This window comes from Electrona antarctica (genome assembly GCF_951216825.1).
Source record: "Electrona antarctica genome assembly, chromosome: 18".
NCBI lineage: Eukaryota > Metazoa > Chordata > Actinopteri > Myctophiformes > Myctophidae > Electrona > Electrona antarctica.
The window spans coordinates 40,506,302-40,522,974 of record NC_136799.1 but is presented as its reverse complement, the minus strand read 5'-3'; the positions used below and the strand labels follow the sequence as shown (position 1 = coordinate 40,522,974).

Here is a 16,673-nt window from a genome sequence, read left to right as displayed (position 1 = left end):
TATGCGAACTCCAAGGGGTCCAGGGTGGGGGGGAAGCATATAGGACAAATTAGTGCTTTAACCAGTGGTGGAAAAAGTAGAAATACTATGTTACAAGTAAAAGTACGAAATTCGGCACCCGCTGGCCGGGTGGTCCAGGCGCATGCCACAAGTGGGCTTTGGCCTGGTGGCGCGTTGCGTGTTCGATTCATTCACGGCGACCTTTGCTGCGTGTCTCTCCCCTTCTCTCTCTCTCTCTTTCCTGTCTATCTTCACTTGATACATAAGGCCCTTTTCACATTGGCCTATTATAGTGCCACCAACAGGTGGATAAAGGCAGAAAAGCCCCCCTCCCCAAAAAAAAGATGTACTTAAAGTACCAACAGTAAAAGTAGTTATTATGCAGAATGTCCTATTTCAAGTTTTCAAATAAATAGTAGTGGTGTAAAAGTACGATATTTCGATCCGAGATGTAGTGGAGTAGAAGTGAAGTACAAATACCTCGAAATTGTACTTACGTACAGTGCTTAAGTAAATGTACTTTAAATGTACTGCTTTACACCACTGGCTTTAACAAGTACCTCAAAGCACTTACTGGCTGTTGGAGTGTGGGTCAGACTGGTCACCTTCTGCTGTTTGGGGATGGGAATGAGGGTACTGGACTAAGTTGAAGCAGGGGGGAACAGATCTGAGGGAGAGACTGGTTGAAACATAAGATTACTTGTCTTATAGTTCTACTGGTCCCTCCCTAGAACATGTTTGTCTAGAGTTTTTATTTGTTTTGTTTTTTTAAATTGTGAATATATTTAGTCATAGTTTTAGTCATCGTAGTTTAGTTTGTATTTAGTTTCCGTCAAACATTTTCTTGACGAAATGAACACTGCGTCCTTTGTAACCTGTTCAGTACTATAATTCATCGTATGATCTATAATGAAAACCACAGATGTACAAGCTCACAGCACGTTGCTTTGCATCATGTTGTAAGCTTGTAGATCGGATATTCCCACTATTTTCAGAAATAGTGACGGAAAATGATGACCCCCCAAAAAGTGATGCCAGGATGAAGGTGGTAAACAAATAAAAAGTATAATTCTAAAAATGTGCTGCAGTCAATAAGTAGATGAAGTATTAATAACCTCATTACCAAAAGAGCCACTTACTGGACCATGATCTTTTGATCTTTTGAAAAAAGTAATGCCTTACATTACTTGATTACGCCCTGGAGAAAGTAACTAGTTACACTACTCGTTACATTACTTTTGTGTTACTCCATAAAATCGCCTGAGATGCAGTCACATAATTTGCCCCTTAACAAATCTTTATAATCCTAATAAGGAGGACATACACAAGATATTGGTTGTTGAACAAGTGAAGGAATAAAACAAACAATCAAACTCCACTCGCGGCGGGGGGCGCTGAAAGCAGCAGCAGGACGCTAGTAACTAGTAACTAAAGCAACCAGTAACTGTAGTGTGATTACTCAATTTGGAGGAGTAGTGTTGTTACTTACTCGTTACCGACAAAAGTAGTGTAGTTACACCCAACTCTGACAATAATGCATCTGTTTTCCTCATGTGAGTTTGAATGCCAGCACTGTTTATTTTCACACAACAGACGTGTGCACAGGATCATTTAGGAGATTTGTAGCCGTGCGTTCGTGCCTCTATTCTTCATCTTTCACTTACGAGCTCTCATCAGAGGGGAGTAAAAGTTAACGCATCAAATCAAACCTCCAACTGTAGCTCCGACGTCTCATCAACACTTTCACTGATTTCTGTCCAAATCCCCAGTGTGGTGGAAGAAGCACACAGATGACTTAATACTTGGATATACAGTACTCAAGTAAAACGTATAATAATACCAGATGCCACAATATAAAAATACTGTTACTAACTAAAAAGGCCTGTTACTAACTAAAAAGTTTACTCGAGAAAACAATGTTTATTTACTTGAGTACAGAAGTTATGTACACATGTAGGCTACTTAGTCATTTTCCACTTCTGTCCACAACAGAACAAAACTAGAAAAAGTGCCCCTCGGGGGACAGGTCTCCACCAAGCCAGGTCAGGTTATGGCCTCCTGGTGGCGCTATAATAGGCCAATGTGAAAAGGGTGCCATTTCTTCATACGCATTTGATGGCAATTGGATGATTTGAGGCCATTTTTGTTCCAAAAATGTGTTTTGCAAAAATCCACCTGTTGGTGGGCGCTATAACAGGCCAATGTGAAAAGGGTGGGATATATTCCTCAGCCTAGTAAGAAAGTGCATGAAAGATTTCACGTAAATTGCACGCTGCGTTCATGATTTGAGGCTTTTTGTTAAAAACGGGTTAATCCTGCAAACTTTGAGGAGGTCAAAGGTTTGTCCTTGGCCTCTAGGGAGTGTGCATGCAATGTTTCATGCAGATCGGTGCAGTTATAGGTAAAAAAAATGTGAAAAGCTGCCTCATGGTGGTGCTATAACAGGCCGTTCTGGAAAATGTGGTGCAGAGGTTCATCGTTGGCATCCAGGGAGTGTGTGTGCAAAGTGTGGCTCCAGTCAGATGCGACTACAGTATACTGTAGCTTGGAAACAATTTATAATGTAGCCAAACTAGCCATGTTTGTTTTCAGAACATGATACGATGCAAACATGACGAAAAACAAAACAATCAAGTGCTTCAGTGATGCATGTGCAGTGAAAAGTTCATCCAATATTCATAAAACAACAGCATTGCCCAGCCGAGCCTAAAGCCAATATTTTCCTCTACCTATCTTTTACAGCCTTATCAGCATAAGACATGAATGCATGCATGTGGAATACTACAGGATTTAGTCTTCATGTGGTAAAATATTTATTCCAGATTATTCATTTATTCGTGGGCATGCATTTTCTGACGTGATCGGAGTTTTCCAGCACCTTTAATTTAACCGTATTAACCCTGATGTCCCTATAACCTTTAAATGGGGAAATGTCCTTATAGGCACAGACTATATGACTGTAATGTAAAGGACCAAGCAGTAACGTACGGTATCAATGTCTCTGCCGGGATAATGAAGTATATCTGATCTCATCATCTCTCAAAGCATATAGGTTTTCAAAAGTTCTCAAAAGAAGCACTGATCTATGACACATTCATCGATGATTGCGAACGAAGTGATTGCGAACGAAGTGAGCACTAACTATAGAAGATGGCCAAAACTGTCTGTCTGTCTGTCAGTCTGTGTGTCACGCTGTAACACCACCCGCCCGCCACCAGAGGGCAACTACGAACTGAAATTGGAATGATACAGAGGTCTGTGTGTGTGAGTGTGTGTGTGTGTCAGACTGCCACAACAGGTTTGTTCGCTTCCCGCGTTTACGCGTCTTACTTGTGTATCTTAAAGCCCAACTAGGTAGCTTTTCTTTTTTTTTTAAATGTTTTTTTGTGGCTTTCGCCTTTATTTTATATGTTTTTATGGAGGGACAGACAGTAGGCTGACAGGAAATGGGGAGAGAGATGGGGGGGATGACATGCAGTGAAGGCCGTCGGGATCGGGAGTCGAACCCGCGGCACACTGCCAGACTGGATTACCAGCCAAGGTGCCTGGACCACTGAGCCATGGCCCAAGCCTAGGTAGCTTTTCTTATGTGTGTGTTCCGAGTTTTTCCTTACCTTTCAACTAGTCACAGAATAGTTAGCTTAAGTATGTAAAAAAAACATAAAAAAACACGAAGGTGTGTCTGTGGTTCCAACGAAAATAATGTTTTTTTTGTTTGTTTTTTGTTTTTTATCCTTTCCATAGTTAGTCTCGCCAAAAATGCGGTCTGTGCTTTGGATTGACATATTTCTAATGTTGCAATACATTCCATTATCCGCTGGCCATGTGTTCTCACTGTTGTGCTTAGGCAGGTTCAGCTGGCTATGTGATGGAGAAATGGAGAATGCATAATTTTCTTGAACTTACTGTACTTAAACTGCACTGCAAATGTGTTTTTGCTGTACTTTGCACTTTCTGCTCTGCCTTTCGGGAACTCGCCTTCCTGCAGCATCGCAGGCGTGCATTAATGACTATAATGAACACCCTCTCGTGTAATATTGCTAGGACTAATGCTCATTATACCAATCAACTTACAATATAAGTCGATGACTTACAATAAGTCGATTGGTGAAATGAGCATCGCGTGGTTCTTAAGCCCATGCATATATGTACTGTACAACTGTTCTGGAATCTTTTGGAGAGCACTTATAACACAGTTAAACAACATAAAGAGACGGACACAATTCAGAGTTTCAAAGTATTCGACTCTTTTATTCGAATACGGAGCCAGCAATGAAGCGTTGCAATGGAACACCATGTACTGAACTGTACATTTCCTCGACACAACAAATAGGTAAAATAGCTCATCCAAGCACACAGTGTGTTACTTTTAGCAAATCTTCCCCTATAATCATCAAAGCCCAAACTACAGATGCCAGATTGAAAGCGGTTACTCACACACACACACTCTCTCTCTCTCTCTCTCTCTCTCTCTCTCTCTCTCTCTCTCTCTTTCTCTCTTTCTCTTTCTCTCTCTCTCTCCTCAAACCCTTTTCTCTCTTTTCAACCTCGCCATGTCCTCATTACTTAAGTAAAAAAGTAAAAAAATATATAGTACTTTTTACACCACTGTGCTTTATACTCCTATTACACCAAACCATATAATGAATAGGCGACTTTACTTTTGGTACTTAAAGTACATTTTGATGCCAATACTTTTGTCCTTTTACTCAAGTAAGATTTTTTAATACAAGCCTTAACATGGTCTCTCTCTCTCTCTCTCTCTCTCTCTCTCTCTCTCTCTAGGTCGTTTTCTCAATGGCAGCTACTGCTCTTTCGAGGAGGGGGAGTGCGGCTGGCAGTCCATCCCAAACCGAGGCGGGGTCTCCTGGAGGAGGGGCCAGTCCCTCGTCAAGGCCTCCAGAGCCAGCTGCCCGGCATCAGGTGGGTGGCTCATTCTGGCTTCTGTAATGACATGTAAATGGACTGTTTCCCAAAACATGGGGTCGGCACCCGTTTGTGGGTCGCCGACCACGGTTCTTTTATCGGTGACGAGTAAATATGTATGCCTTTTTCACACCGAACGGGCTGCGGCCTAATGTGTCCGATCTACAAACTCACGAAGCATTGTCAGACTGCCTTTTTCACTTTTGTTATATATACAGTATATATATATGCATGCAAAGGTTGAAAGAGTTTTGCCCTTTTTTGGGTATACATTTTGTGTAATTTAATTTTGGACAATTTCCAACCAGGGCTGTCACGATCACAAATTTAAGCTGACAATTTATTAATTGTCACTATAGGGCTTTACCCTGATTAAGGGTTAGTCGTGGGGGCTGGTGAAAGTTACAGGTATGGTGTGTGTGATATGAAATCATATTCAAGGGCTTTTGGAGAAAAATGAAACTCCAGTTACTTTATTGCAGAGGACACTGTGTGTGTGTCCAGCTCCTTGATGCTCGTGAAGGCATCAAGGAAGGCAATTATGTTTCTGCAACTGTCAAATAGGTCTTCTACAATGTAGAAGAAATGTTATTTTATTAGTTGGCCTACATGTAGAATCTACATGTAGGCTAACTAATAAAATAACATTTCCGTGGCACTCAGCATGTCACCCTAGACATACATTTTTCAACATGGAAGCGATTGACGATTATGCAAAAATGATTGAGTGATTATTGTGATTATTTCAAATAATTGTGATTAGGCAATTATGTAATAATTGTGACAGGCCTATTTCCACCTGCTGAAAATGTAGGGATCCCTGCAGGTTCAAAGTGTTTAACCACCAATCCAGACTTACTATTGAAAACAACTCAACATTGTGCCGTTCATGGGCAAATAGCAGATCTACAAGCTCACAACGCGTCGATTCCGAGTCCTAGCTACCGTAAGCTGTTCAAGTGGAGTGAAACGTCTCTCTGTGTGAAGTAGAAATAACGTGCCAACAGAGGGCAGCTCCCAAGAGCCTGCACGGGAGGAGGCATACGCCCCGGTGATGGTTATGATATTCATCATTAATTTGAGCGATGGTTATATTTAGACTAAAGCAAAATCCCACATGGATCACCATCAAGCTAATTGAACGGAGTGCTGTTTAGCAGGTCAAAAAAACAAACGGAAGGGAAGAACAAATGTGTGAAATCACTGTGTGTGTGTTGTGTGTGTGCGTGCGTTTGTGTGTGTGCTTGCGTGTGTGTGTGTGCGCGTGCTTTCACTCGCTACAGGTAGTACATTCAGTGTGGAAGGAAGCTCGTCAAAAGGCCAGAGCTCAGCGGTATTGAAGAGTCCTCTGTTTCCCCCTCCACTGAGGAACTCTCCCTGCGTGGTAAGAAACACACACACACACACACACACACACACACACGCACGCACACGCACACGCACACGCACACGTAATGTTGTGTTGATGTATTGTTTTGACTGTATTTGTGAATTGTAACCTCGGCTACATTGAAAATGAGGGCTTGCCCTCAACTGTATTTCCGAGTATAAATAAAAGTGATGATGACGATGACACACACACACACACACACACACACACACACACACACACACACACACACACACACACACTGGAAAAATGTGCATGACATTATTTCATTAAACTAGAAATATGAGGAGATGTTAGAGGGAGAAACAGTATCCAATCAACTTTAATGTCCGACCTACAGGAGTTTGTTCTCATGTAATGCATGGTAAGACTATACAGTGATTAGTATTATTGCCATCACCTGGGCAGGTGAGTCGTGTAACTTTCCAGACGTTAAGCTGTGTATGTGTTCAACAACACAAGTAGCGGCAACTTCTAGGCCATTAACTCTTTCCGCGCCAACAGCACCATCTAGTGGTTGGTGCACACTGCCGCGCTTTTCTGGGGCTTACGTTAGATGCATGTGTGTATGTGTGTGCGTGCGTGCGGCTGCGCAACAGTAACACTTTGTGGTCAACAAACGCTATGTCCGTACTGGGACGGTCAGACAGACACAGGGGCACACATAGCTGTCTATAGGAGTGGCTATAGCACCACTCAAAAAAAACCCGGGCGGTAGCCATGCGGATGATGGCACATATAGTAGTGTGGCACCTTCCCTTGTGTGGTCCCAGATGGTCCCTCTTGAGTCATTGAGGGTCTATACCTCATCAGTAATGCATCAGGGTCTTGTGTAAAAAAAAATGTCCTTGCATTATTCAGATGGCGCTGGCCATGTACCGGACCTGCAAGGCCATGGGGGGGGGGGGGGGGGGGTGTCACACAGCAAGTGGCTGTCTTCTTCTTGACTGAATGTGTTGTCTGTCCCCCCATGAAGTATTTAGCTGTTAGTTAGTTGTTCTGCCGTGCTGACCTCTCACCTTTGTTTCCTTGACGCTAGGCATATTATTTAAATGTGGTAGAAGGGAGTGATGAGAGAGAGAGAGAGAGAGAGAGAGAGGTGTTAACAAGGTTTCTGCCCGACTGCGACAATGATTCAGAGAAGCAGTCAATCGTACGAGACCGCATACGGACACAGAGGAGAATTGTTCAATAAATAAGAAACACAAGACAGACGGAGTAGTGAAACCAGAGGGGACAGTACGAGTGCAATATATCTCGTCTTTTATGGGGGCCAATAGTTGGCCAACGGTTGTTGGGGACAGCAGCATCACGCCACCACACACCCTGTGTGTGTCCCCACATCAGACAGGACAGGCAGCTTTCCTGGCATGGCGGCTCCGAGATTAGCCGTGATTTCCAGATGAACAGTCCCTAAATCCCTTTCCCTGCACTGGGCCCCCGACTCCCGAGCCGTTTCCATTTAGTCCGCTCCGCTGTGGTAGACATTAAGAAAGTACATTTACTTACTGCAAGTGTACTGTACTTGAGTACATTTTTCAAGTTTCTTTGCAAGCACATGACCTTCACGCTACATTTCACAATAGAAATATTTCACTTTTGACGCCGTGACATTTCGACTCTTAGGACCCAAACTTAAAAATTAGGGATGCACGATTAATCTGTAGCATAATCGGAAATGGCCATATCGGCCATAAAAATGCCATATCGGTATCGGAATGGTCTCAAAATAATACAGATTATTTAATCGGGTTTCACCAGCAAAAAATAAATACAAATGAAAATAATTCTACGTTTAATTTGTGTACTGATCTCATTCAGTAGTCATAATGGTATCGCGCCTTGTGACATCTTGTGACATCATGGAGACACTTATATCTCCATATATGGATCTGACCTTGTGACAACCTGTGACATCACATGACATCATGGAGACCCTTAGATCTCCATATATGGTTGTCAGTCCATCATATGTCAGTCTGACATCATCAAACCCTCTACACTCAAGACACGCTATATATGGTCATGAACCCAGCTGGCCATCCTGTTTTTCATTGGGCATTTTTGGTCAAAGTTGATCCCATGCCAAAGCGACAGCACTCGCCAATCAGTCTGCCGTCACCCAGGCGGATGTGGGCACACGCCGATCTGCCCCAGCAGCGCGACCTCCACACTCACACTTGCAAATGAACCAACTTGGTACAACACATGGATTTCCATATGTGGAGCTGATAGTCAGCTGATGGTCATGGCAAAGCGCCAGCGCTCGCCCAGCAGTCTGCCGTCACACGGGCGTTCACCTGACCTCGCCCTTTAGGTCGCTTCTCGCCCCCAGGGCGTCTTATACTGGTTTTGAATAGTGAAAAAAGACGAGCTTTTGTATGTGGGCTATTTTTGTTATTTTTGTTTAGTTTTTTCTTGTTTTTCTAGTTCTAAATTTCAACACAGCTTTGCGTTCTTATTACTAGAAAGAAAATGTATTTTGTATTTTGTACTTTTTGAATACTAAGGATTTTGCTATGAATTACTAGAATATGTACTTTGTCCAGAAAGACCAGCAGCCAACAGGGTTTTTTTAGGGCTATATTTGCTGCCAGCCATGATTTGCTTTCATGCGGTGCCCCATGTGCACTGTGTGCAGCATGTAATCTTGATGTTGGATTGGTTGCCATGGGGTCTTCCAGTTGGCACCAAGGAAGCTGGCAACAGTGGTGGAAAAAGTACTCTCATTTTTCACTTAAGTAAAAGTATCAATATTGCAATGTAGAAAAAAAACGTATTGGTATCAAAATGTGCTTAACGTACCCAAAGTAAAAGTACTCATTGTCCCATTACACAAGTTCAAAATGTATACAAATATTTTGAAAATAGCAGATCTACGAGCTACGAGCTTGTAGATGAGCTATTTTCAAATGGCCGAAATGTATATGGGGCGTAAAAGTAAAAATATGTCAAAATTGTACTTAAGTACAGTACTTGAGTAAATGTACCTAGTTACTTTACACCACTGAGTGTTGGTCCAGTAACAGGGTTCTTCTGTCTCTCCAGCTCTTTAGGAAACAGAAATGTATTTTGGGGGGGGGGGGGGGGGTGTGATATACCAGTTCACTCTCTGTATCAGGACAACAGGATAAACAAGTTAAATTGGAAGTGATGAAACAAAAACAAAAAATGAGCAGATGGAAATTAAAACTGAAACACTATCAAATTGATGCTGATAAATGAGTCCTTTCTCCTGATTGAATGAAATTGGCAACCCACCGGAAAATGCAAATGCGAGCTCACAAGGCGTCCTGGTGAACGTCGAAGTATAAAGTTATTTGCATATCTTGTCCTATAATGGAAACGGGTTCTCTTTGGGGGGGAAATAGTTGCATATTATATCTACGTACCGTAATATGACATATATTAAGATTCAAAAGAATTAACCGTGGATACCGTGGATGGAAAAAGTGATTTACCCCAAGTCAAAAAAGTTGCAGAACCAATGCTCCTATAGCAGTGTGGTCCTGGGACCCCCAGGGGTCCTTGGGGGGATTTCCAGGGGGTCTCCAGCAAAAGTTGTTAATATATATTGCATCAACATCCGTTCAACCACTTTAACTCCATGTACAGACACAGATTCATCAGCCCAAAATATTTTTAGATCCATATTAATTTGGGGGCGCTTGACAGGGTTCCCAAACCTTTCAGGCTGCGACCCCGCCAAAATAATCATATTTGGGGGGACCCCCCCCCCCCCCCCCACCCTGACAGGCACTTTTACTTTGCCTTTAGTTTGACTCAGTTCCACAGATGAATATTGGGGTGCAGGCTTTAGTTCCGACATCCGCAAGCACGGAGAAACGCGTGTTCGACCGCTTGTCCTACCGTTGTTTACGCATATTGGTGTGTGATCTCTGCGTGTGCATCCCAAATATTGTGATACTGTGAGGTATTGTGGGCTTGTAGATCGTCTATTTTCACAAGGATTGCCTCGATCTTTATATGGAATATTTGACAATTTGACCAATTTGGTCTTAAAAGTCCTTAAATTTGTTACTTTAGAAATGTGGAGATAGATATCCTGTATACACTTACACTGTATGTTGGTTTGTTTACTGTCAATGCCAGAAAACAATGTTGCACATTAATTAAGCTAATCATCTGGGGACGCCCCAAAATAATTATTGGCACAACTTTCGTTCAACTTTGACCCCTCTATCATATGGAACTATTTTGTGGGCGTAGTGATATGGACACAAAAAACATAGTTCTGTGTGATAGAGGGGTAAAAAATGAACGAAAGTTGCTCTATATGGTAGAAATAGGTCAACAATACGAATGACGCTAGTTTTGTAAATGCGTTTACTTTTAATGCATGGCCCCCTGTGCCCCCCTCAAAATGACCGGAACTACTTAATAACCAGAGCAGAACTCCCACCACGGGACTCGGGCAATCAATTAATACAGTTGCAACCACTATATTAATGGAAAAAATTCTGAACTATCCCCTTAAGGATTGATCATAGGGGGAGCTGTGGGGAAAAGCATGTTAGCAATAGTTCCAAGGAAGCTCTGAGAAGGAAGGGAAGTGGTCACATGACTGGGCTGCACCATGACACTTTCATGGACACTTTCATGGGAGCCAAACTCACACCGGAAGTGCAATGAATACATGGCAGTGAATGGAGCCGGCTGGACCAGCTCATAACAAACATTATTCATGAACAATTGAGACCTTTTGTAAAGTAATCACTTCTGGAAAATAACAGAAGACATATCACAGGTTGTTTTCTAATCATTTGCTTTTCGATGTGCACAGAGTGCACAGTATATGAGGATCTAAACAGCAGCAGGTATCGTTTCTGGCTCAGAAGTATTGCGAGATTTGGCTGCCTTTAGATACCATAGTATGGTACTATGGTATCTAAAGAGCACAAAGTACCTTTCTGAACATACCTCTGTAAAAATTACACAGTGTACACATCAAATAACACAGCAGACAATAATGTGTTACATCTCTTCTGTTATTTTCCAGAAGTGATTACTTTACAAAAGGTCTCAATTGTTCATAAATAATGTTTGTTATGAGCTGGTCCAGCCGGCTCCATTCACTGCCATGTATTCATTGCACTTCCGGTGTGAGTTTGGCTCCCATGAAAGTGTCATGGCGCAGCCCAGTCACGTGACCACTTCCCTTCCTTCTCAGAGCTTCCTTGAATAGTTCCAGGAAGTGAGGTACCAGGAACAGCTATAAAAGTACAGGAAGTGAGGTACCAGGAAGAGCTAAGTACAGGAAGTGAGTTTGCTTTTAGGTTTCACAAAGAGTGTTTGGTGGTGGTTATTTTATTTATTTTAAGGCCAATACTAAACCAGAATCAGAACTTGTTAAATCACTGAGTAGTGTGACCGAAGAACGTTGTGAAGGGGAAGAAAGGAATTGGTCGAACATTGAATCAATTCAGAGCTTTTGGACAAAGGAACCGGCTGGAGTTTGGAAGCACTCGTTTTCTATAACACTTCCTCCTGCATTATGTGCCATTATGTGATTTCCAACGAGCACTTTGCAAACTCGAACACTTTGAAAAATTATCAAGGTATTGACAGAAAGTAGCTCATAATAACATGTCGACAGTGTTTTTTTAAGAAACAAACACTTTGCAGATAGAAAGAGGACAATGAGCTTTCGTACAGCTGGAATGTTGGTGAGTTTAATATTGTTTAATACAATCAGGGCTTTTCTGTTTGGATGTACTGATGCAGGTACAGGACCTTTATTTCTTTTAGTTCTTTAATATAACTCGTACAATTTTATGGTTCTGATTGTTACAATTTGATGCCAATACTTTTGTGCTTTTACAAAAAAGAAAACTAACATTTGTAATGACTTCTACTTGTAAACGGAGCATTTCCACATACTGTGGTTGTACTTGAGTAACCACTGCCTGTCACTCTGCCGTCTTCTCCACGTCAATCAAAAATCCTACAGTATAATGTAAATTGTCGATGTGAATCTGCAATAGAAGACGGTTCTTTCCGATTCATTATTTAAAGTGCCGTCTATACACTGCGTTAATCCCTGTTGGCAGATGTACAGCCGTCGCTCAATTTGTAGCTGGGCTCACCCCGCACGCCTCGTAAATCAACCGGGGAAAATGGCTTCCTCTAATCTGATGACTTGCTGACCTCTGCTGACATCAGCCCTAACAAGTGCTCTGCATTGAATTAGCATGCAGCCCCATGTGTTACACTACACTAGTATGCACCATGTCTTATTCATCTCACACTCGCCCCTGCGGTCAAAGCCAGTGTTGGGTGGAATCCTTGTATGTCCAAAACCTTTCTTTCCCCCCCCCCTTATTTAATTTGGATAAATATTGTGATGATGGCATCCTTGTAGAAATACAATTTTCACTATTGTGTGACACTCTTGTGCGATGAAATAGGGCGTTAATTTGAGATGTGGATTAGGTTTCTGCCCTACAGCAGCGATGCCAAATATATGGTTGTGCCAATGGACGATCTACAAGCTCAAAACACGAAGCGGTTTGAGCTTGTAGATCTGCATTTTTTAATTTATTTTTTACATTTTGAAAGTGAAAATGGTTAAGTCTGTCCGTGACTTTAAGTAACCAATGACAATTATTAACAGCTTGTGACCAAATAATAACTACATTGGATCCATTGGGAACACAGGTCCCCCCCCCCCCCCCCCCCATTTCGTGTAATCTGTTTGTAATGTATTGTGTATGTGTGTTTGTTTATATCTTATATATGTAAATACCAGGTTTTTCCCAGCTGGCAGTGACATCAACATTATCCTTCCCTCATCAACACAGGTGCGAGTGTGGGTGTGTTCCGGAGGCCTCCAGAAGGGGTCGCTGTCTCTGTGGATTGTGGAGAACAGCACGGGGCCGGAGGAGCGCCGCCGCCTGTGGCCCTCGGCCAGCGAGCCCAGACCTGGGAGAGGCTGGAGACACGTCACCGTTCCCCTGTACGGACTGGCAGACTGGTACGGCAAAATCCCTCTCTATAGCTCTGTTTCGTTCTTATATTGATTGATAGTATTTGTGTGAAGCCGGATTCATTCTATAGTTGCGCGTCCGTCTCGCACGCCTTAAAGAGCGTTTGGTTCTCGACGTGGTGTCCTGGGACCACCAGGGGTCCTTGGGGGACGTTCCAGGGGGTCCCCAGCTAAAGTAGTTAACATAGCATCACAATAGTTTAAACACTTTATCCATTTATATGTTGGCTATTCAAAAATAGCAGACGCACAAGCTCACCGTGTGTGTCAATTCGTGCCACGCTGCGAGCTGAAAGCCATGCATGCTTCAATGGTCAATGGTGTCACAGTTTGAGGGGGTCTGATGGATATATTATAGACATGGACACATATATATCAATCAGTTGATATATTATAAAACAGCCAGGTGCATAGACTGCTCACAAGAGGAGAGCGTAAGTTGGGACAGCTGTTTTTCTATACAATGCAATCTGTGGCAACTGGCTCACGGTAAGATCCTGTGAGATTACGCTTAGTTATTTACAACTAGGCTTGAAGAAACAGAGGGGGTAATTAAACCCCACAGGGGTCTGCGTGAACTCCTTACCCTAGATGCATCCATGGGATAACAGCTGCATGGCATATTTTAGGTCAAACTCTGCTCTGCTCTATCTGTCTGCCCTGTCTGTCATGAATGCAACGTATCTTTGTCAAATATGCATCTAGAGTCAAGAATACAGTCTAACTATTTCATTGCAGGTGTTAAATAATGTTCTGTATATTTTATATGGTACATTCATTTTTATTGGTATAGTTTCATCTGTTGCTAAGTTCTCATAGGAAAACCTTGCATGATAGTCCTGGCTCACTGATTGGCCAGTAAGTAAGGACAATTCTGAGTCCCACCCTCATGAGAGAGGGGGGGAGTTTTAAACTTGCATTAGTATATAGACTACCTGTTTCCGTTCCGATGGTGTGCTCACTCGTACCTAGCTGATTTGAATAGGCCGTGTGCGTGTGACTCCAAGGGCCTTTGTTCCCGAAAACTGCCTTGTGAAACTGCATTTCGTACCTCTTTCAATAAAACTTGGATACGACTTTTAAGACAAAGCGAAACTCTCCGTTTGGATTTCCTTGACACACCACACCACTGCAAACTACACAGAACCGTTATTAAATATTCTTCAGATGGTGCCGATCCCCGGTTGCTGAAGGATCCCTCGTCTTGAGCTGGGTGAGTTAAAATTATTATTACAGCTGTTTACGAGGGGAGCCTGGTAAATTCGATCCAGGGTCGGATCTGTGCATATAGGCCAGTGGTGAGGTGTCTCAGAGCGTGAGAATTTATCTTTTTCTTGCTAGGCAGTGGCAACGCATTCCATTTACCATTGTTTTATTTTAACTGTAAACGCCGGGCGAGCAAAAACCTCGTCCTAAACCCTGGTTTTAAATTCATTTTTTACGACAATTAAGTTGAAACTAGTTTTTGTAATGTTCCGCCGTCAAAGTGGCGGTTCATTATAAAAACACATACCTGGCCAAACGTGCAGAAGATATGGCGTAGCCATATAGAACAATACCTTTGCTTCAATTTGGGGAAGCGTGGATTCTGATATACCTTATAGGCTAAAGCGATTTCAAACGGCACACGTTTTTCGGGGAACCGGTGGGATGTGAATAGTAGCATGCGAGCAAACTACACAGTTGCCGCAGTGCTGTTCTGCCCCGCTGGGAGCTCCGGAAGGCGCGCGCGGTTTGCGAGCGTTTTTCATGACCAAGTTCTATTTGCGTGGCCGTTCTCGTATTACATGGGGTGCACATTATTTGGACGGTTTTGTGCATTCCTGAGGGCTAGCCGAAGGTGGTTAGTAGGATAATTTGGCCCTACGTTGCTGGGTGTATGGAATAGGAATCTGAGATTTTGGGTGATTGATATTAATATTTATTAATATTATTCTTCTGAGGTTGTCTGGATTACGCAAGGCCCAGTAAGACGAGCCGGCGAGCGTATTGCAAAACAGGGATTTTGTGACGTATATATATATACGATGCATAAGGTGCGCGCACTGCTGTATACTTGTGTTTTTTTTTTACGTTGCTGTGTGGGGGTATGTGCCTGCATTTCTGGTGATTGTTTGGTTATGATCGCTTTGTGCTGGCACTATTTCCTCCTAGCGGTGATTTGTGGAAAAACACGGGTGTACGTTTAAAGTTTTACACCTTCGTATAAGTGGGGGTGGGGGGTCTCTGCTCGACGGGGTATGGGGTCCTTTGTTTAAGAAAAGTACAGGGGCTTTTGCTGAAACATCGCGTGGGTCTGTGTGGAAGTGCGGCTTTATTCTGGGATTAGATGAGTATTTCTCTTGTATAAGGGCTAGTCTGTTTTGAGCGGCGCTACACACAGATGCGTGGGATGTGATGGCAGAGTCGTATTCCTTTGTCCTGTGGACAAGGGTCTGGACAGGTAAAGTATGGCGATGTTATGTTGTTGCTACACTTTTGCCAATGATTTGTCGTCAGCGTACTGCTTTCCACGTTTGGGCGTATTGTTTTGGGGGAGTGGGTAACCTATATGAGGAGCAAGTGTTTCCAGGAATCGGATCTTTTTTCGCTTTTTAAATGTTTCTGCATTACTAAACGTGCGTCTTACATTCGATTAGGTTACGCTTTGCTTTTCATTGTGTTTATGGTTGCTCTTCCTGTGAGGCCTGAGTGGGACGTGCAGCGTGCTGATTTATTTTTGCTGTTTGTATCATTTGGGTGACGCTCATTTGGATGTGCTCATCTTGTTGTTAATATCTCTTCGTGGCCATTTTGGTTTTCCCAGTGGCATTGCGGCTCTTTGAGTACTGGCTATCCGGCTGTACTGTCTTTGTTCCCGTTCGGGAGCGTTTCTTTATTTTTTACAAGTCTCCTCATACTTCCGGTGTGTGAGCGGGTTTGTTCTGGGTTGGCTAGGGGCGTGGTTTTTGTTCTTTCTGTCAGCAACTACTGCTCCCTTGTGCCGTTCCGTGCGCGTGCGTGTGCGTGCACTCCTCTCTTTCGCTCCCGTTTTCCTGGGGAGATTATGACGTTTCCTTTGGGGTGGATCAGTTTTATTTCTGATTTAATCGACGTTATTGGGGTTACGTGACCGCATGTGTTCTGGTGCTGCCATGGGTCGTTTGACTCGTTTCCTCTGTCTTTGGCTTGACAAACTAGCCTTTTGATGCGGGTATGTGTGTGCCTGGGGCTGTGGGTGTCTGTGTATGTCTGTCCGTATGGGTGATTGAATGTTTTATGGGTGGCTTATACCTGTGGTGATGCCCAGTGCTTTGGCACTGTTCTTATGATGGACAGAATCCTGTCTATCTTTCCAGAATCCTGTCTATC

The 16,673-nt window shown here is 43.0% G+C and overlaps 1 protein-coding gene across 1 annotated transcript in view; it reads left to right on the top strand.

Annotated features, from left to right (window-relative positions):
- alk (ALK receptor tyrosine kinase) overlaps positions 1–16,673 on the top strand; it is a 794,509-nt gene that overhangs the window by 656,421 nt on the left and 121,415 nt on the right. Inside the window, exons 7-9 of the mRNA XM_079527540.1 lie at positions 4,786–4,923; positions 6,210–6,310; positions 13,138–13,310. Coding sequence (XP_079383666.1) covers positions 4,786–4,923; positions 6,210–6,310; positions 13,138–13,310 — 412 coding nt within the window. The remainder of the gene's footprint in view (positions 1–4,785; positions 4,924–6,209; positions 6,311–13,137; positions 13,311–16,673) is intronic.